Source organism: Poeciliopsis prolifica, unplaced genomic scaffold, assembly GCF_027474105.1.
Source record: "Poeciliopsis prolifica strain line A6 unplaced genomic scaffold, Auburn_PproV2 SCAFFOLD058, whole genome shotgun sequence".
Classification (NCBI taxonomy): domain Eukaryota; kingdom Metazoa; phylum Chordata; class Actinopteri; order Cyprinodontiformes; family Poeciliidae; genus Poeciliopsis; species Poeciliopsis prolifica.
The window spans coordinates 848,123-870,730 of record NW_026562433.1 but is presented as its reverse complement, the minus strand read 5'-3'; the positions used below and the strand labels follow the sequence as shown (position 1 = coordinate 870,730).

General features: G+C 41.9%; 1 protein-coding gene across 1 annotated transcript; it reads right to left on the bottom strand.

Moving 5' to 3' along the window:
- Window positions 1-270: 270 nt before the first annotated feature.
- Window positions 271-21,332, bottom strand: nat8l (N-acetyltransferase 8-like). The gene is made up of 3 exons (XM_055060208.1): window positions 20,680-21,332; window positions 19,326-19,490; window positions 271-9,639 (listed from the first exon to the last, which is right to left on the bottom strand). The coding sequence occupies exons 1-3, from the start codon at window positions 20,987-20,989 to the stop codon at window positions 9,272-9,274; spliced, it is 843 nt and encodes a 280-aa protein (XP_054916183.1). The 5' UTR covers window positions 20,990-21,332; the 3' UTR covers window positions 271-9,271.
- Window positions 21,333-22,608: the final 1,276 nt, after the last annotated feature.

The window sequence follows — 22,608 nt, the reverse complement described above, 5'->3', positions numbered from 1 at the left end:
GTGACAAGCTTTCTCCTGAGTAGAAACAAATAATTAGAGCAAGGAGGCGGGTCTTAGCGCTGTCAATCATCCTCTGCATGTATTCCCAGGCTAGTTAGCATGACCACCGACGATCGTGAATAAACAGTTTTTCTGTAACGTTAAGTTGTTTCTCCACTATTGAGATAACTAGCAGCATGTGCACAGGGATGATTGACAGCGCTAAAATCCTCGTCTTGGCTTTATCTTTGGAATAAAAAGAGAAAAACACAATTGACTATTTCAAGCATGTAAAAGCTCAATGCATTGTCTTTAATCGATACAGCATATGTACACCATGTCATCTTTCAGTCAATCTTTACAGCTATACAATGTCCAGTTGTCAGTATAAAAGAAATGGGGTAAAGTCGCAATAACAATAGCAAACCTGGTGTGGTAATACAGCATTCTGTCAAAGGAATGACACAAAGGGAGCTGAAAGCTAACAGACAGCTTTCCAGTGCAGTCTCACTGAGGAAGGGGCAGACTGATTGAACCCATCATGCCTTCATGGTGTTTTATTCAGTTTTATTCCCAGTTGGAAATCACCCATCAACCCTGGGTGTTCCCAGTTGGAACACCCAGGGCTGGTGTTCACACCAGCCCTGTTCAGTCCGCTTCACTTCAACTCTAGTCTGTTTGCCGAGAAAGTCTGGTTCATTTGGGGAAGTGTGAATCCACAATCACACTTTGATGCGGACCAAGAAAGCGAACTACAAACCTAGGTCTCAGTTCGGTTAAAGTGAACTCTGGAACGGTTCAAATGTCTATGTGAATGCCAAGCGGACCAGAGACGGCTTCAGAAGCAGGGCATTCTGGGTAAATACCACCAAAACAGAAAACGACCCATAGTCTTTTACCAAAGACAAAACCTGCAACCACTAAAATCAGTTTACATTTTGTGAAGAAGGAAGTTATCGCATGTCTTCTTCTGAGGACATGAGCTTCATGTTAGCTCATGTAGTTTCCTTTGGTGGCTATTGGTACAGTGCCAACACTGATCCAAACCCTTTTTTGAAAGGGTTTGGATCATTTGACACAGTGCAGTGTGAAAGCAAACCGCAGCAGTTGACAATATGACAAATCTTTTCCCCAATCGAAGAGAGTCTACCGGACTACCAGGTGTGAAACCATCCTAAATGTGCAAAGCTTAACTCGGCACTTTGCCTGTGTTTACCACAGTTTACACCCTACTTTTCTCAACCAATGTTATTCCCTTCCTTTCTTTTTGTGTTTTAAACTTTAAAACAATTGTTAAAGGGCTCCCCTTGTGCCAACTTGTGACATCCTACATCCGTCCATCCGTCCCTCCATCCTGCCTGACCAGTCTGCCTCCCCACAGTGTGGCTGTGTATCTGTCCTCTGCTGTGCTTTGTGCGGCTCAGTTTCCTGGTAACAGACAATAGCCACGACAGCGCTCCGGGGCACAGAGTGCATTTGCATCACAGCAGCTCCATGTAGCTACACAGGCTCAGTCCTGAGCTACAAGCTCACAAAGCTGCTGCCTCCAGCGCTTTGACACCGGTCTGCAGAGTTCAATCAGACAGGCATGAAGAGAAAAGGCCGTGGCTGAACCCGTCACTGCAGGACAAAGATCAGGTCACAGGAACCAGGGCTAAGATGGCGCTTACCGCTGCCTCTGAAAGGGTTTGCTCCCACTCATCGTGGGTTTGCGGTGAGGTAGCACCTGCACCACAGTTGAGGCTCTGAAACCATTTGTAAATATAATTTTTAATATAAATTTTAAATCCATATTCACAGTTATAAAAGGTGTAAAAATGACCCAAGGTACTATTTACATTGAAATATACTTTACAGTTTTACAGTTACGAGCAAGGAGATTTAAAGAAATGCTGTCAGTCTCACTTGCAGTGAAACATCTGCATGATTAACATGTTCAGTTGTCTTGGCGGAGTGAATTAACCAGGAGTCTAGGAGCTGAGTTAAGAGGTGTTTACAGCCAAAACCGCTTTCAGAGCAGCTGCGCCGTTTCCTCCTCATGTCTGCTTGAACTGCATGTTCTTTAGCATCCGTCATCCCTCTTCTGTCATTTCTTTTTGGCATCTTTACAATTATTCAGAGGTACACCTGTGTACTTCAGCTTTGAGTGAAAAAAAAATACAAAGCAAGAAAAAGACTTTACAATCTCCCCTTCAGGCTGATTTAATGAGAAGTCATTGCCAATAGTCTGCTGGCATCTGTGCCACTGCGATAGGTGCCACAAAAGGGAGGGATGTGAATGCAGCGTCTCATCTTTTCCAGGAAAATCTGTGTGGGGGATCATTACTTTCATGTTTTGTCCGGTTGTACTTATTGCTTAATTAGATGGCACGTGGGCAGGAGTTCTTTCCAAAAGAAAAAAAAACAAACAACCAATATTTTTAAGTGAGTATGAAAAAATGTGTGTGATGTCAGGGGGGGAAATAAGCAACACTTACAATGCCTCACAAAGACATTCACCCCTGGAACTTTTTTACATTTTGCCACTTCTGAATCACAAACTTCAATTTGTGTTTTTGGGATTTCATGCGATAGACCATAGATGTGGGTTTGCATTCTGCCCCTTTTGCTCTGACACCTACCAATTACATTCAGAGCCGGTACCACTTTATTGGTTAACGTAGTCTGTCTTGTGTTTAATTTAATCTCAGCATAAATTCAGCTAGGGTTGTGCGAGAACATTAGTAAATGAACAGCATCTCGAAGACAACGCAACACCTGTAATCACAGCTGCAGAAGAAAACCAAAGCACAAGATTCTGTGGTCTCTGTTGAGCTTAGAGGTGGCAGCATCATGCTGTGGGAATGCTAAACAGCAGACAATACTGAGGGGGAAAAAACATGTTACGTATCTTCCATATTTAACCCATTATGTCCTAAATTTAAATGGATTTGATGGATATGTTTGCTTATTTTAATTGTACACAGTTCTTTAAATGTCCTGTGAGTAAATATATTTTCCATTTATTCATAAAACTGGAACTTTCAATATCCAGAAGTTATTTTTCCATTTTACCATCTATTAAAAGATTGCCCCTCGAAATGATTTCACTTTCTGTTACAGCAGGGATGAAATTACCGTAATAACCCGATATTGGCTGGAAAGCGCAACGTCTCCTCTTTCAGAAACTGTTGGAATTTTTCAGATAGCAGAAAGTGTGGCGGATTCACGGTACTGCAAATTTGGCTGGATCGTCGGCGCTCCTTTGAGGATTTTGAGGGAAAAATTCAAACTATATACTTGCAAGGCTAGTAGAGACGTTGGCAATTACAATAAAAAGACAAGGTATTGACTGAGGGGAGTGAATGGACAGCACACTGATTTGTGGAAAAAAATGTAAAACAATTTACCCTTCCTCTAACTTCCCTAATAAACGCTTCTTTGTGTGTCTCTATCACATGAAGTACAACAAAAACTGATTTTTTTTTTAAAGTGGCAAAACCTATGAAAGTTCAAGGGGTATTAATACATTTTGTACATCACAGTACGGACACCTTTGGCAATTTTTTACCTCCACAAAAAGCAAAAGCCGATATAACCCTGCATATATCTGCTCATCATACATACAGCTGATAATACAGGAGAAAGGGAAACGGGATCCACAATCTTGATGGGAAATGTTAAGACGAAAGAGGAAAAAGCAGAACAATCAGTACTGTACAGTAATAGCAAAACAGGACACAGTTGTGCTACAAGTGCTTAGGCGTTCTTGGAACGTGTGGCCTCAGTCCAGAGTCCTCTACAGCAGCAGCATCAGAGAGAGAGAGGGAGTCAGCGCTGAGCCCCGCAAAGCCCCCTCTGTTTGACTGCCAGTGTTGGCACATTCCTCCCTCATCGTCCTCTTCGTCAGGCGGCGTGTTCCCCGGCGACACAAACACAAACTCATCAGGATCCGTCCAAACCAGCAAGGCTGACAGGTAACTAAGAATAAAAAAGCAGTTGATAGAGATACAGCTATTTACAATCACTCGAAATGCTAGATAATTAATAGGGCGGTTGAGTTAATTATTAAAAACCATCAGGTGCTCGAAACCTTCTGCAAAAGGTTTGTTCAGAACGTAAAAAATAAATTGCAAGCAGCAATCAAAGACAATAAAATGAGGAAAAAGTTTGGCAGTTTACATTCATACCAGCGAGCGTTCGTTCTTAACGCTGTTGCTTAAGAACGCCGCTCCCAGAATCCGGACATTTGTGCAGTTTCTAATAACATGAGCTTCTTTCCTCAGTAATAAACTGAAAGAAAATTGACCACGTTTTCAGACTTAAAGTGGTCGCTTCAAAAAGCAGAAAGAACCAAAGGAGATCCCCCTAAGCCCATCAAACGTCAGCCTGGTAAAGAAAGCGCACACTCTCAAACAGAAAAATACAACATAAACTCATTGTTTGGATTGTACATCAGCAGAATATTTAAAAAGAATGGAGCATAACTAAATGTACAGCATATGTCAGCTAACACTGATGTTCAATACAAGTCACTACATTCTAACATTAGATATGCAAGACCAAGTCTTCAAAAGAGGTAAGACTTCACAGGGCAAAGCATTCACGTGAAGTAGAAAACATACATTGCTCAGACCGTAAGTAAATGCATTATAGTACAGTCAGTGCACTTTGTCTTTAGGAGTCAAAATTTGCCCTTAGACTAGTTTATGCCATGCAGTCCACATGTTTGATTCCAGTGCATAAAGGTCTTGGCAGAAGCGTTTTGAATGATGTTGCCTTCCTTCGTAATAATGCTTGTCAGCATGAATGATTTCTCTCAAAATGTGTGAAGGAGCTTTTAAATCTTAGAACTGGGAAAATGACAGCAGCAGAGCTGACTCGTTTCTCCTTCTTCCCACAGCGGTCGGATCGAGCGTCTCGTCTGCATCAAAGTAAGTCGTCTGACATGTTTTCAGCGCCACTGACGTCTCGCTGTTGTGACACCAGAGTTGATCTGGAGTAAAATGGCACAGGCCAATTATTGTGACGCTGTTGTGCTAACATGTTGCCTATCACTGTGGTTAGTTTAGTGGATTTGGAGTTCAGTGTGAAATCAGGAAAATATTGCTCAAAAGAGTGTGAGAAAACAGAGTGGCTGTGATAGATAAGTGTCTCGTTTCACACGGTGTGAACAAAAAAGAGGTTTCTTCAGCCTCTGAGATATAAAATATGTGATTTGAGAGCAAACTGAGGTTAGCTTTTTATGTCTACTGGTATGATGCAAACAAAAATCATTGCTGTGGAATTTAAAACTAGCTGAAATGTAGGCATGGGCCAGTTACAGCTATCTAGGGTATACCAAGATGCATTTTAAAAGTAAGATTTTAAAATCACTCACATTTTGCATCATTAAATTTGAGCACTGCTGGTCAGCTTTAGGGATCCAACACCCTCTTCTTTTCCTTCACTGACAAGTTCTAGAAAGTTGTTTAGAGACGTTTCTGGACAGAGACAACGTGGAAACCATCAGTGGTGATACTGTTTTGAAGCTGCAGACAGTTTTTGTTAAGCAGCTGACTGTTGTCTCTACCGCAGCAAATAACCTGACTAACTGACCAGCTGACATCAGCTCTAATAAGCACTTAAAAACAACTCCTAATAGTTGCAGGTGTTTATTCTGCTGTTTTTTTTAAAGGTCAAATGTTATCAGCAAGATTATTATAATACACATGATTACTGTAATTGTACATTTAATGCATGTGTTGTACTATTTCTGCAGCAAGAAAAATAATAGTAAAGCAAATAAATGATGTGAACTATTTTAGTTTGAATTACTTAGTGTAACCAATTCGATGCAGTGAAAACATACTGAAGGTTACACCCTGAATCTCCCGCCGGCCCATGCCTAGAGTAAACTGGTACAATGTTTTAGATATTTAAATACGTTCAGTTTGAAATTCAGCTTTTACTTTGGTCCGCTGGTGCATCTAGTTTTGTAAACACCTACAGAATTTGTGCTTTTTGCACTTCGATCCAATGCCTTCGAAACGTCTTAAAGCTGATCTAATAGAAGATAACAAGAGAAACTAACCTTCTTTTCCCTCCGTCAGTGATGGATTTACTCTGAATAACCGCAGCTGTTAGATGAGTTTTGTCCTCATAAAGATTTGTAGTACTGGCTTGTGGCTGGTAATAATTATTAAAGATAATTTGGACCATTCAAAGTAATGTAAACAAGTGTTTTCTGTCGCCATGTGGTCAGAGTTCCTCTCCTTACAGTTATATTTGCATTCAAAGACAAATTTCATGCAGATGTTACAATTCTTTTTTCTTTAAAGAAACACATATTTATCTCATATGTTTATCTTAAAAAAGCGTATTTTCTCTTATTATATATATGTATGTATATATATATATGTATATATATATATCTTTTATATAGTACATATGTTGTTTTGTTTTTTGTCCTATGCATTTCCAGGGCAGGCACCAGACACACACTGGGTACAGAGGCATGCCACACTTGCATTGCTGTTTGCATTCTACAGTTGGTGAGCTGGCGGGCATAACGTCGTCCAGGCAGCGCCGCAGTCGGTAAGCGTGATCTGTACGTCTGCACCAACTCTCAGCCACACAAGCGCTCGCGCGCGGCCTGTCGCTCTCATCGCCCGCCTCCTCCGCATCACGCCCGTGCACACACACAACCGTACATGATGTGCAACCTGACGCCAGTCGGTCCCCTCGCTGCAGAGGCGGCGTCGCATCCATCTCTGGCCGGGGACCAGGTCTTGGGACTGGTCCCACCAGTTTGAAATGAAGTAATTAAAGCTTTGCAGCAAGGCTCTGGGTTGGGGGGGGCACATGCAGAAGGTTGTGTTCAGGGTGACGGGCTGTTTGGTCCAGCCCAGGGTTGCAGTCAGATTCATGAATAGGGAGGAGGGAAGAGGAAAGTGAGGGATGGTGCTGAGTTGTGACGATGACGTTCATGTTTTTCCCCCCAATTTTTTTTTTTCATTATGTGCTTTTTTTTTTTATTATTATTATTATTATATTTTGCTGTACATCTAACATTATAAAATTGGTTTGATGACACAACTTAGGCTCAGAGTCATGGATTGCTGAATCTGCTGCTGGTTGCTCGGTCGGAGTAAGCAGGTACGAGACAAACTTCGGCATTTGCTACATGAGTTTTCAGCTCTATACACAGTAAGAACACGGAACAGAAGGGATGGTCATGCCAATACATGGGTTCTAATACTGGGTTGTAATTTGTGCTCAGTTATGTAGCGTACATTTCAAAGTATTGCTTGTTAGTCGTGTTGTACCCAATGACCTGAATGTTTATTAAACGTAGACTGCAGCTACTTAGTCATTGTTGTAGTTTTGACAGTAAAATTTGCATATTTAAACGTGGAACTTTGTTAAAGTTAGAAAATTACAAATTTTCCAGTTAGGCTGTTAACGTATTCAAAATGTTAGACCATTACTTGATTTAGTCAGTAAACAATTTATAAGCACACGTATAAAGTAATTTAAGTCAGACAACCCTTGACTTTTAGCCAAAGAAAAAGATTCCTCACGCGCTCTGGAGGCTCGGTGTCACGTCAACCACACTTGCCTCCTCAATCTGCATACAGACGCCATGACAAGCTCTCAGTCATCACACACACATTCAGACTCTGAGCTCCACCCTTCCTCCACCTTAAACCAGAAACCCATCCACAGCTCCGGAGAGATAAAACGAGCGGCTCATCGATTAAATAAGTTAAAAACAAGAGGAGAAGAAGTTTAGTAATTTGCTTGGAAGGACAGTAGAGGCGAGTGTTTCAGGAGGCGTCGCTGAATGTGTACAGGATGCGCTGAGCGTATTCTGGTGGCCTTCCTGTTGTCCTTAAACCTCACTGCGGGACTCGGCTCTCGCTGTGCCTCAATATGGTTTTTTGAGACGGAGGCCAGCTGTCAGCTGAGTTCCCTCCGTGTTACACTAACCATCACAATGCACACAAATAAGACTGTCCCACACTTGCTTGCACCCCTGGTAAAGATGTGTAGAAAAAATTTTAAATTGTAGTAATTATGCGACAAAATTACCACTTAATTATTGTCAATGAAAATAATTCCCATTGCATCAATTTAACTGAAGCATTTTGCAATTTCTACCCTTGTTTTATTCTTTTAAGCGCGTTTTGAAGCTTTTAATTTGTAATTCTTGACTTCCTGTTTCCTGAGGCATCAAATAAAGTAAGAGCTGTGTTTTTATATCCCGCTAATGTAGAAAAAACACAGATTTTCAGTTTAGCTGCTTCCTTTAACGCAGTCAGATCAGTTGAAAGAGATTGCTCACCCCAACATCCTTCGACCACTTCCGGTCGTTTTCCTCGTCTTTTCTGCCAGTAGTAACATCCGCTTGTTGACAGAAAATGTTTCCACAGCAGGTTTGTGAAATACACTAATTTCATTGAGGTTGAAAAACAACCTCATCCTATTGCAAAAACGTTTTATTAAAACATTTTTTCGAAATTGCCATTACACAAGTCTATTTTGGATTCAGTTTTCCGAATTATGTGGTCGATGAAAACTGAGGCCCGTTTCTCTTAGCCAGTCTTCAGGATGGGAAAATGATTTTGAATTAACGAAGGAAGCAGGTCTTGAGTTGCCCTGTTGTCTTGAAATAGTTAGTTAATGACGACGTCTCCTTGGGTTGCCAGACAAAACCTTGACAGAAAAGCGTGTAAAAGGAAGCTTCTTCCATTTTTACACTCCTTGTATGGCAACGTTTTTGGAGAAATGCGAGACATAAAATGAGAACCGTTTACTTTAATGATGTGTCTTTTGTACACATTTTCACCAGGGCTGATTATTAAACTTTTTCACCTCTCAACAAAACCGTATCTCAACCATCCCGTCGCGTCCGACCCTTTCCAGTGGGTTTGGCATGAGTCGCATCATCTGGGGTCAAAGGCCGGACAGTGACTGGTTTGGATGCCAGCTAAATGTCTAATACATAGTTTTATTTCTCCGGTGGAGAGGGAGGGACAAGAATGCCAAAAAATTAGGTTAATGAAACTTAGAAATATATATATACTCAGTCAGTGTAAAATTAAAATACAAAAACTATAGCAAGAAAAGTGTAACAATAAAAAACATCTGCGACTTCACCGTGAAATAGTAAAAGGGTTACTCAAGCATAACTACAGTGACTCAAAATAAATAAAAGCTGTCAGAGGAGAGGATGCGGTCGGGGTTCAAAGGTGAAGGAGGGTGTTTGCTCTCTCTGTCCCTCTCTCCCTCCATCTCCCCCTCCTCCATCTCTCTCTCTCTCCGTCACCTCTCACTCCTCACGGAGCTGCAGGCGGTAGCGGCTGTGGCGGATCTGAAAGAAGATTCTCTCCAGCGGCGAGCGGCTCATCCCGGGTAGCCTGTAGTCCTCGCTCTGGCTCGTCCTGCAGAAGCCCAGCGACTCGTACAGCTTGTGGGCAGCCAACTTGACGGCGGTCGTTCCGAGGACCACGGCGGCGTAGTTGTTGCGCACGGCGTACTCCAGAACTCGGCGGCCCAGGGCCTTCGCGATGCCTTTGCCCCGGTAGCGAGAGTCCACGGACATCCGCCGCAGCTCCACGGTGTTGTCATCCTCGTGGCCCTGCGCCGCCACGATGCCCACAACGCGCCCGTCCAGAACCGCCACCCAGAAGCAGGAGCCTGATGAGGGTTAAGAGGAAAAGTTTAGAGATCGCACTTGCTGAATATGAGGCCTTTACGATTCTTAAAACTATTAAAGACAAATTAAATGATTAAAAGTCTTAAAAAGTTTAAAAAAAAATAAAAAATACTTGTCACTGGAGCAACCCAGAGCCTATAGCTTTGCTTGTTAGCTTAATGAGAAATTAACCAATAAGCACAATTTTAGACTGTTTCTTCTCTAAATCTGTTATTTGTAGTTTAAAAATTAACAAAAACTCTAGAAATGAGCACATGCTTTAAACATGTTGAATTATTCCTTTAATATAACTGTGGCGTTTTATTTAATCTCAGCGATTTGGTGTCTAAATCGTTTAGCATTGAACTGGTTACACTTTTACTTTTTATATTTACTTCAAGTCAAACATGAGGCTCCAGTGAATGTAGATCATGTAACAATGTTTAAATGTACTTCACATGAACTCCAAACCAAATCATTTTTGAAAGAATATATGATATGGATTTCAATCACTTTAATTCAGTATCAGATTGGTAGACAAAAAGTTTGATCTTAAATTTGGGGAAGAGATGTCTAAACTGCAGCTAATAGCAAATTGCTGCCAAACTACACTGTAAAATCTCAGACTTTATGTCACGTAAGTATTAAATCGTAATAATCTTTACTGCTAACTGTTTTCTATTGGGAGATCAATTTATTCAGCTATACAGTCCATTACATAAGATGTTTTTCTTTCTGACAGAAAATCCAAACACAAGCCTTCAGTTGCATGAGAGATTAACAACATTCTGCTGCTACATTTAAAAAGCATTGGCTTGAATCTGCTTAAAACACCAAAAGATAGAAAACCAGAGAGAGGCGTACAGGGATTTGATTAATGGCCAGTCTCTGGTGTCTAATGGCATACGCTATTCATTAAGACTCCACTAATTAAAAGCTCTGGGATTACAGATGGTCAATATGGGCTCAGAAGCGAAGAGGAAAGCAAAGAAACTGAAAAAAATTAAACCGTTTCTGCAGTTTTATCATATTTAAATCATATTTGTCAAATACAAAAAAAAACTACAAATTGAAACACAAATATTTAGTCTTAGATCATCTTGCACTGTGAATTAAACACACAGACAGAAAGACGCACACAGAGGTCAAAGGTTAGGGCGACCTGTCAGCAGATTATGCAGCTCCACCATGAGAACCACAATAACATGAAATATCAACTTTCACGTTATTCAAGATGCCACTTCTGATGTGTTTAGCTGAATAACAGTGAGTTAATTTTCCTTTTCAAAGATAATAACACACATTAGGCTGACATACAGTACGAAATTTCATAAGAACTTTTGTTATAATGATTATTTTGTTATGATCTTTGTTACTTTCTTTATTATTAAACAGTTTTCTGTAAAACCCTTTTGACTAAAGTCACGCGTTGGCCGCAGTAACACGCTTTCCTACCAAAATCCCATCTGTTTGCTACAAACAAACTAAACCAGACGATTCCATGACGGGCTGAGCCTGACTGACCTCTGACCTGCAGTCGATTACCTCTAAATGCGGCCTCTCGCTCTGCTTTTACACAACTCCTCTGTGTTTGTGTGAGCCGAGCATCTCACGCCGTCACACACAGAAACAGCTGATGGTGACATCGGCCTGCGCTGGAGTCCCAGGTGTTGGCAGGGATTTGGATGCCGCTGCAGGCCCGCGTTAAGCCCATCCGGACGCCTCTGTTGCAGAATGAAAGCCCTGTGATGTGCGACGCGCGGCAGCAGCAGACGGTCCCATGTTCCCTCTGTGCAAACACTGGTTCACTAATGGCTCCGCATCGCTGAGGATGGGATTTCTACGTAAACGCTGGATACTTATGAGATAAACATCCTCAGCTCACAGTTTAGAATGAAAGCAGCTTCAATGCAGATCAGTTTGAAAATTAAAAAAACTGGACAGAAGAAGTGAATAATCATGAAATTTACCTCAATTATAGACGTTAATTAGTGGTTGGTTATGTTCAGCCTGTAGTTATGGTTATGTTCAGGCTTTTTCCTTCCTTCCTGTCTTCTTTTTTATTCCCACCATTAGTTTATTATCTGATGTAAAAGAATCAGTCACAGAAATTGCTCTAGTTTTGTGCAAATACAAGTCGGTTTAGCTCTCTCCCTTCATCCTTCCTTCCTGTTTCCTCGCTGATTTTCTTTATATTTCTGTCCATCCACTTTAAATCTAAATAAATTCTTTCTTTATTTCTCTCTCTCTTTGTTTTCATTTGATTCTTTCTCTTCCCTTTGTTTCTTTTCTTCCTTCTCTCCTTTTGTCTTTCTTTATTTCTGCCTTTCTTTTTTTAATCGTCCTCATTTGTTCCATCATTTTCATGTAATGCACCGGTATCCCCGGCAGCTTAACTTTAAGCTTCTGGAACGGGCGAGGTAAGCCCAGTTTATCAGCTGTGTCTCAATGGGCGGTCCAAACCCAGAAACCAATTCATTCAGGTCAACCCAGAGCAGGGGTCAAATATCCAACCGTGGCTGCTACGTGTTAAGGACCCTTTTTAGTAAATATCGGAGAGGGTATGAATATACCCACAACATGTTCAAATTGGGAGCCTGAGCTGTTTAATTCAAGTCAGAACAAAGAACATTTTGAGTTAATGACAGAATGTTAATGTGAGTTGATCCTGCAGCTCGCAGAGTTTCCTCATGTCATGAGCTGAAAGTTTATGCTGAGCAGGAGTCGAAGCTGCAGTGTCGACTCCTTTCAGCCCTCCTGACCATCTGTCTGAGCTGAGCCGGCGCCAAGCGCGAGGGCAGCAAGCGGCGCTCTGCCTCCCTGCTCACAGGACGCCGGCCACTGCTTAACCCTGCCTTGCAGACACGACGCATGGGACAAAGAGCTACACTGAATATCCCCCCCTCACAACCACATCTCTTGTTTTTGTGTCGGGAAGTAAGTGAGAGAGACATAGTGACCACAGCGGAGATCCTGCAGAGAAGACAACACCGTTTTGTTGTGTTGCTCTGTGAAGAACAGAATGGCAAAAAAGATGTGATATTCTGCCCTGTTAGCATCGGGAAAGAACTGCTAAAACATAGCAAGTGTTTATGATTTTGCTGAAATAAAAATGTTGGCATGTTGAGTTCGGGTTATACTGGGGCCTACGTATTTGTCATTTTCACTCCTCATAATGATGTTGAGGCATTTCTGAAAATATTTAAGTAGAGATCAGCTGATACAGATAAGGATGCTGCATTTTTACACACGTTTTAGTTGAAGCCGTAACTGTTTAGTCAGAGGTTGTGTGTAGTTTTGGGGTTTATTTTTGTTTCTGTTTTCTGCTCAGTAGTTTGTGAAGCCGGGAGTCTGTCTGCACAGGCATCTTGAGGGACAGCTCTTTTTTTTTTTTTCATTGGGGCACTAAGGTCCCTGTTGATGCAGCTCAGCAGCTGCAGGAGCTCAGGACAGCATTGCTATAGTTAAACACCAGTAGTTTAGTGTTTGTGTGCGAGTCGAATGAATGAGCTTACTCACTCGGAAAAAAAAAAGACTTGGAAGAGGGGAGGAAAGGAAAGAAATTATTCATGTCTCATGAAGGAGTAGAAACTGGAGGGGCTTCTGGGTTGACAGTAATAGTGATGATCCTTAAAAGACCTCCAAGCACAAAGAGGGGAGCAAGGAATGATGAATAATCTGCCATTAATGCCGCGGGGGGAGGGGACGTCAACAGATGAAATACACCAAGGCGAGAAAAAGAGGAAGAGCAGCGGAGATCCTTTGTAATGCATCCTACATGAAGAAAAAAACCCTGATTGCTGCACCATACTGGCATCGGTGTGGGAGTGTCAAACACTCAGGGATACTCTGACTGGAAGCCTGTATGAAATCGCCCCAAATTGCGCGCGCACACACACACACACCCACACACACCCAGAGGAGCGCGTTGGGAATTGGATTTGATCGCTAACAGGATTATTCTTGTTTCCTTCAGATGAAACCTGCAGGGCTAATTCATTTGATAAGCGTTTCGTCTAGACTCAGCTTCACTGCGCTGCAGTTCACTTCCACAAAAAGACGAGCGCTGCGCGAACACGCTCAGAACGAGAGCGCCATTCTTTGTATCGCATCATTTGTCTCTGCCTATTGTCATTTTTGGAGGAAGCAATTTTAATTTGCTAGACTTCTTTAACTCCATTATACAACAATAAGAAGCTAAGTGAATTTATTAATTTTATTACTATTATTTCATCTATTCTTTTTTATTATTATTAATAAAATTATCTAGCAATGCATGGCAGCACATATACAGCCTCCTTGATGCACTCTCTAAGAAACGCCCCGCACTTTAGGTCAAAGTTCACGCCGGAGGAATGGATTAGCCCGTCACAGAGAACTCAACCATCAGCAGTTTCTTTCTCCTCCCCCGTTGAGCGAGAGTGGACTGTCAGACGTTGTGCCCGTGTGCAGAATCGCAGTAAATAAATAATTCATTTGTTGAGAAGTGAGGATTTGAAACAGAAGTCGTTTTCATCACAGCCTGAACTGTGATGCAGAGAAGATTGCTGCCTTGATGTGACATTTTGCAGACATGCTCTCTCTCTCTTTCTCTCTCACGCTCTGCTTTGAAATCTCCATTAGGAGCTCTCGCTGTGTGCTTTTCAGTCGTACAGCCTTGCTGCCCATCAGCATGCCTGTGCAGGTTGAATGATTTGTGCCTTAATTTTCACACACACCACTCTTCACCTGTAATCTCAAATGAACGCCTTAAAATGTCTTAAACTCAAGATAAGGTACCTTGAAGTAAGTAAATGCAGGTCTTAAATTTTGACTTTTTAAACTCAGATATTCTACGTAGGCTTTTTCTCACGCGTCTTTTCCATCAGGTGAAAGTGTGAGCTGAATGCAGACACCTTTGCTGACTTGTGATTCAAGCCTGCCGGTAAAAAGCTGCCAAGGCATCCATCATATTAAAGTGATTTAGGACCCAAACGTTTGGGTCCTAAATAGTCTTCAGAAGTCTTACGTTTTTCAGTTGGTGAAACCTGCGTAAAGCCGGTCTTAACTGGGTCCAGGCCATTATTTTTATGTTAATGCATTCATCCAAATTTTCAAAAACGTTGCTAAACTCAAACCTTACATGTAAGACCAAATCAAGATCACTTACAATGGAAAATGCTCAACAAATGCTTTGCTGAATCAGTGCCTTGCCAAAGATTTCAGACTGATCAAACATATCCACCTTTTTGATGTCACAGCGACATATATAAATATACTTTAGTGCATGTTTTATGTGACAGACACCCATAAAGTAGTGTAAAATTGGAAAGTAGGATGAATCTTCCAGCAGGACAAAAACTCTAAACATGCCACAAAACCGTCGATGGGGAGATTTTTAGATTAAAGTAGGTTCAAGTGTAGCGATTATTTTAAGTCTAAGTGAAGTTTCATTGAAAGTATGGCAGCAATTTCAGCCCCTATATTTGGATTTGTAGTTGCATCAGAAGCTGGTTTGGTAAAGTGTGGATTCAAAGGGTTGAATGCATGCAGTACGTTTGAGAATGACACATCACTTTCCTTCCACATCACAACCACATACTAGCTTTGTGTTGGTATTTCATGTCCTAATGAGAAACATTGAAGTTTGCAGTTGTGACATCACAAACGTGGAAATGTTCATGAGGTTTTCCAAGGCCGTAAAAACGAACTTTTCCCATCAGTGCAACATCCAGATTTATTCGACTTAAACTGCAAACGCTTAATCTTTACAGGGGACAAGTAACCGGTCAGATAAAAACAACAGACTTTTATGTAATAATTAATCCTTTCAATTTATTGCCAGAGACTCAAAAAAAGCTCAACGTGACAATGTGCCCCTCAGTTAAGTATTGTTTTAATAGCAACGTAAAACATAAGAGAAGGATAGTGAGACTTCGGTGTGTTATTAATGATTCCCACGTCTTACAAACGCTGGATAAACCAGACGCACGTCTGCATCAAGGATGACAGGAAGTGGAAAGATTTCTGCAGTGTTTTCGTCTTTTAAAGTCTCACAATGTGTGTGTGTGATGTTTCAGAGCAAAATGGAATTGATCAGTTTTTTAATTTTTCCAATCGTACTCCTATAATAAACATGTTTCAGTGAGTTTTTCCATTATTGTAACGTCACATTTTCTTTATCTTCTTGCTACTTGTGTTTGTGTATCCAAGAATATATTTTATAAGGTTCCATACATGGTGAAATTAAAATCTTTGAAGAATTGGTATTAAAATAGGTTCTGCTATGTTCTACTACTTCAGGACAGAGTCGGCCATTTTGTGTTTCTGTTTCTTAACTTGATGATGGCCAAATAATGTGTAACAAAAATCTTATTTGTCCTCTTGATTGCCGCCAATTAGCTGAAGTACTTTAAAAGAGATTGCCAGGTCCCCTGCTGTGTCAGCTACTTCAGGCTTTCAACATGTAGAGGTGACTGAATCTTCATGGTTGCAGACAAAGCCACTGCATAGCGTAACAAGAGATTAAATAGCATTATATGCAATCAGTACAAATAAATTTGTGTTGAAATGTTCTTTTTTTGTGAGGTATATATTACAACTCGGAGTTGTGATGCTCATGTTGCTGATTTTATTCAACATGGCCAAACTCTTAGCCTGACAAAGCCTGTGATCACATTGTGCTACAAAGTGATACGTCACAGAAAGTCAATGCTTGTGGATTATTTACTCCAGCTTAACCATCTTCAACACTTTAGAAATACAAATCATTCTGATAGAGATGTTGATGTTTTCTATATCTGCACTTTCTTTTGTCTCAAAAAATATCTTAAAACGCTTAAATACATTTTTTGTTGAAATTAGGGAACTACAGTTGGATCCTCCCATCAATCAACACTTCAGACGGCTTTTCATTGGAGAAACAACTTCCTTTGTGTCAAGAAACGTGGAAGAAAGGAAGCACAGTGGTTCAAAATACAACAACGGGAAGCGCTACAGGAGGTACATATGTCTTTTAAATCTTTATCTAGCTGGTGGCCAGGAAGCTTCTGGTGTCTTTATCCTAACATATATAAACATTAGTCCTTTTCATTGCCTCTTTTTCCATCCTGCCTCCCCTTCAAGCACTTTTTCCCCCCATTTTCTCTAATCTGTCGTCTCATCTTGTGGTTATGAAACCACACCAGTGTGAGTACACAGCAGGTGTCGCTTTGTTTTTATTTCCAGGGTTACGTGCTGAAGGGGTAACCCTTTGCGCTTGGCTTTTTCAGTCAGCTTCGCCTGTTCTAAACCCAGTTAAACCAGTTAAAGTGCCCAATGATTAAAGAGATTCATCTGAAGTGAGATAAGAAAAGCCGATGAACATGAATTCGTAAAGACTAAAACTCATATTGACCTATTTAAAAGGTCAAAGAGTCCAGCATCCTCGCTACTGTTGACTGGGTGAACTGCAGGATAGATTCAGCGATGCAGATTTTTCATAATTTTTGATGTAACAAGACAGATAAAACCAACAAATGTCAAATTAAATGCATATATGACAGTTAAGTCACATAACAGCGATCACTTGTATCTGCAAAAACTTTAGCAGTTTGTACAAATAAAAGGTTATTTAGCCTGTTTCCAGTAAATGATTGTCGACCATCTGGTTGTTGCAGAGTGTGAGATTATTTTTGCCTTAATGACATAAAGACGTGTCTCACCAAGCTCTGCCGTATCTGCTGCCGTCCTGTTCAGGGTGTTTAACCCCAATGTCACACCCATATTCATGAATAAAGACGGAGGAATGGCTGCACCACAATCAGTTTAAACTATCATGTTGCTGCTTTTAGCACGATTTCAGGTAGGAATCAATAAGCCGCAGTGACGAGAGTGTTCATGGGAATCACTGCAGGCGTTTGCATTAAAACGCTCAGCAGAAGAAGAACCGGAACCGACGAGCGGGTTCCACAGGTTATTTCAGCTGGAGGCGGGGACAGTCTCATGGAGACTTGGGCCAGTCATAATGTGGCAGGTTCTGTGTTCAAAACATCTGAGCAGTTGCTGTTCTTGCTCACTTGGCTGGTTCAGAATGACGATTAGTTCCATTTTTCTGATGATGGATCGGTATATAAATTAATCTTGCTTTAAACTTCTTCACAACTCTCTCCCTGACCTGTCTGCTGGGTCCCTTCTTCTCCGAGATGCTGCTTGTTTTTCTAATGCTCTCCAGCAAATCTGTGAGAACTTCACAGAGCAGCTGGATTTCTGCCCGAGTTTAAATCAAACGAATAAAAACACCAGCTGCGTTTCCAGCAAAACTTGGTTGATGTTCCGTTAATGTCATAAAAACACAATTTCAGTGTTTCCACTAAACAAGAAGTGCAATCAAAATCACACGTAAAAACATTTTTTCATGCGATAAGTGATTTTTAAAAATGCTGCGCCGTCCTCCTCCTACCACTTCCTGCCGTCTTCTCCGTCTTTTCCCCCAGTAGCAACATCTGATTGCTGATGACGTGACTCGTGTGATACTTTGCAGTTTTGTAAAAAAATGTTTGATGCAGCCAGATAACCACCGCATCATATTGCATAAACTTTTTATCAAAAGATATGAGTTGTTGTTTTTTTAATTGCCGCATTCCCAGTAAGTGAATTCATATGTAATCATATATTGAATTCCAGTTTGTGCAGTTATAGAGACATGGCTACTGTTTGCTAAGGCATTTGGTTGAACTGGATCTTTTTCTTGAAGTTATTGCTGTAAAATATTTTCTTTATTTATAAAACAATTCTCTTTTTCCATCTGATCTGTGCTCTGCTTTGTGTTGCTCTACCCTATAGAGCAACAGCATAGGACATAACGTTGACGTTTTTGGTTGTAACAAAGCAAAAGCGGCGCAAATTTCTGCAGCAAACGACAGCAGCGTGAGTCGTGCCTCTCCATCGGACCCCGGTGTCCGTCCCTCTGGGTCCACTCGGCTTGCGCGGCTGTAATCATTAGCATTGTCCGGGAGCAGCGACGCCTGACCCCCTCTGAACCGCCGCGGCTCTGCAGCGATAATGGGAATGCTAAACTGCAACTGTGTGCTGTGGATTACCAGGCCAGCGGGCGCAGCGCTAGAGAGCAGCACACAATGGGAAGGCAATTGACTGGCTTTCCTCACACCTGTTTCTGGTGTCGGCCATGTGCGTCGAAGGCATGTCGACGTCGGGGAATGTGGTAAACCCAACACATATTTGTAGGAGGAGGATAAATAGCTGGATTGATTTTTCTAATTAGAAGCCTTAGTGGAGGAAATGAGGCTCGACAACACCGAGCTCACTGCAGAGAGAGTATCAGCAGTCTCCCCAGTGCAATCAATAGGCCCTGCTTTGCCCTCTACCCCCACTCCAGAGCAGCGAGGGTAGGAAGCCGGTGGGGGGAAGGAGCAAGAAACACACAGGGAGGAGGGGTGAGAACAACGAGGAAGGAAAGCAGAAGGATGGCCTGCTTATTTAACTATTTTCCTCTGCCTGAGGACTAAACTGTGTTCTCGTCATGTATCCGTCAGTCACACTGACTTTCATTTGGCTTCATCCTCTCCGGCAGTTTAAAGCTGCTGTGTAAAGCGAGCCGAGGTCTAGTTTTCACCGGTCGTTTGGATTTATCTTGTAACTACGGGTAGAGCCGCCTGCTGACAAATCACACATACCAATGGGACGTCAGGGAGAAGAAGCAGTTCCTTACCTGTGGGCTTCATGTAATAGGCCTCAATGTCAGCCATGTCGGTGTTCAGAGCACAGTCCAAATAATTCTGGATAACTTTCCTGCTGTAGTAGTAGCGTGCACCCATGAGAATGAGCGGTGCGCAGCAGGTCAGCGTGACAGATTTGGTCATGTAAAAGCACATTACTATGGAGAAATGGAAGAAAAGTAAACGAAACCTGTCAGAAGAGAGAATCACAAGTTTGACTTTTGGCAGGGTTTGAATCCGACAACAGACACAGAACAGCAGGACAAGCATGGCGACACGCAGCACCGCAGTGGAGAAACATGAACGGTTTGTTGACGGCGAGCAGAGTTATCCTGCATCCAGGGTTCCTACACACTCTGGGGAGGTTTGGCGCTTCCGGGGAAAAACCAGGAACTATTTCCAGATTTTGATTCCTGCCTCATTATTTACACCATCCATAAATTCATCCATTTTTCTATCCATCCAACTAGTTTCTTTTTTGCAGATTTTTATCTTGATTGAAAGCCTGACCTCTGTCCGAACATTTCCAGACGATTTTATGGTGAACTTTGCTTTTCATACTTCAGTAACTGAATTTTCCCTTTAAGGATGTATAGGAACCCTGAGAAAGACGCATGAGTTCAGCTGCAACGCTGAGAGAAATTATTTTACCTCTTTCTGAACTTTCTGGAGCGGAGCATGCCGGTCGGGCCGTGATTGCGTTAAATCAATTTTTTTTTTTACGCGATTGGAAACCAGTCGTGTGCGACGCTAGGGGGCGCAAAGGGAAACACAGACAATCGGGGTAGATTGGACGCGTCGCGTGTTGAGCTGCACTATTTGCTCAGCGGAGTGAAACGTTTTTAATGTTTGCAGCAAACATGAGTTTGTTTGTTGTTGTTTTTACTGGTCACTTGGATCAGAGGTAGAAATCTGTTACTTCACCCAGTCGAGAGGTTTTCATTTGGATGAGGATTTCAGCGGCGCATGGAGGGATTTAACTCCCGTTCTTTTCCTGCCCGTCCTTTTGTTTTCGTTTCCCCGAGCGATGGGCGCACCCTGTGGGCCGACCGTCCAAACTGACTCCCTCGTTCATCGAAGTCACGCCGGCATGTGACCACAGCATCAGCACCATCAGCCTAACGACACATGCTCCGTGCGCCTGGCATCAGCCTTTTGTTGGCTGCGTGGCGGAGCGGAACGCCGGTGCGCCGGTGGGCAAAGTTTAAAAGTGGCAACGGGTTTCTGCGTAACTGCGCATTGCGTGGTGCTGATTACAAATATGATTAAATGAGATTGGAGTTACCATATAGATTTACGGTGGTGGTGGTGGTGGTGGTGGTGGTGGGGGCTCCTTTAACCGCTCACCTGTCAGAAAGGCGTATAAGAACTGGATCCGGGGCTGCTGCCAGATCCCCCTGAACGCCGAGTTGGGTATCCGCTCCATGATCCCCTCGTGGAAAATGCGCAGCACCTCCTCCTGGTCCTCCCGCTCGAACTCGCGGATAAAAACCCCGTCCCTCCGCACATCCTTGGGCTCGGCGGCGGGGCTCAGAGCCGCGCCGGGGGCCGCCGGGGAGCCCCACATCATCGGCTCTTTTTTGGTCCCCGCTATAGCCTCGTGTTCGTCCGCAACGATTTTAGTCTCGCAAACCATTTTGGGAGACGAACAATGCATGCAACTGGCCTGCAGAAAGACGGTCCCGCTGCAGCTGTGGAGTGTGGCGGTGGTGGATGGGGTGAGGATGGATGATGCGTAAAAAGAGTCTCCTAAAAAACAGTGAGAGGATGATGGAGAGGGGAGGGATAAGACGGAGGAGGGGGGATGTTCTGCTGCAACCCTGAGCGATTCTGAAGACCCAAGACTTTCCGGCGCGATCCGGGCCGGCTTTATAAGCGCGCAGGGGCGGGTATAGCCGCGGGTTCAGGGGGTTGGGAAGGTCCTCCCGCCCACTCAGATTGGATGCCGAGGGAGGAGGGTGGCGATGAGGGGCGAGAGAGGCCCGGACGAGCTGCTGTGTGCTGCGCCAAGGATGTATTTCGAGAAAGTGGGCTCATGAGGAGGGGTGAGATGGTGATGCGCAGAAAGGCTGGTTTTCCTTCAGAGGCGCCACCAGGGGGGGCGTTGGGGTGCCTTTAGTCATCAAATATATATATTTAACAATACATTTTATCCTTAAGTAATTCATTTTTTTAATATCCCCAATGAAATAATTATGACTGGAAAAACTTTAATTAAAAGTTGAATATAGTTATTTCAGTGTTGAAATCATTTTATTCTACAGTGACGTGAAAGCACATCTTGAATTTATCTGGTCTTTTAGCCTTGCAAAGTGAAAAATGTGTCCATGGCAGCAAGACTAACGCTGCTATAAACCAGCCAGTGAAATCTCCAATCAAATGTTTGGATCACTTTGATCGGAAATAATTCATCACGGGGGTCCAAACTGCCATGATCAAACAAATCTAATAAGAAAATCATTAGTGGAAGCAAAGCTCATCTAAACTTTCAGACAACTCTGGAAGAATCATGTCAGATAAACAACTGCATATTTGCATGAATGTTTGGACTTATTGAATATTCAAGTCATGAAATATGCAAATTATTCATTCAGTCTTGAATTTTTATTGTGTTTAAGTCATAATATGAGACCTTGTAATTAGTATTAAGGTATTAGCGCCATAATTCAATACACAAATTACTTGATAAATATTCATATATGTTCAATAAACTGGACCTGAATTAATTTAATGTGTCTATGTCATCTAAATTTGTCAACAATTTTATAGTAGATGTTTAACTAAAAATATAAATCCTTTCAAAGTCATGATTTGTTTAATCTGTCGGCTGCGCATCCGTGGGCGGGTCTAACGCGACTGTGGACAACGTGATTGGTCTGTAGTTAAACTGCTGTGCAGGTCAACCAATCAAATGTTTGCCTTTGTTTGCACAGACATACCTTCAGTTATGATGATTTCCTGATGGACCACGTCAGGAAATATGAAATAAACAGATAAAATAGTAAGTTTAATACATAATAAACTACAACTTAAGTAATAGTTTATACATTCATGTAAAAAATAAAATCTATATTTTTTCCCATATTTATTCAGTTTTATTTGAAAATGATTAAACTGTTTCAGTAATTAACTTTGAATTAAATTAAAATTAAAAAATGTAAGTATTTCAAATAAAAAAAATTTAAATTAAATAAACAAATATTTTTTTACAAATAAAAAAATAAATGTGTATTTATTATTGTTAAATCCATATGTTATAAATCTTTATTTGACAAA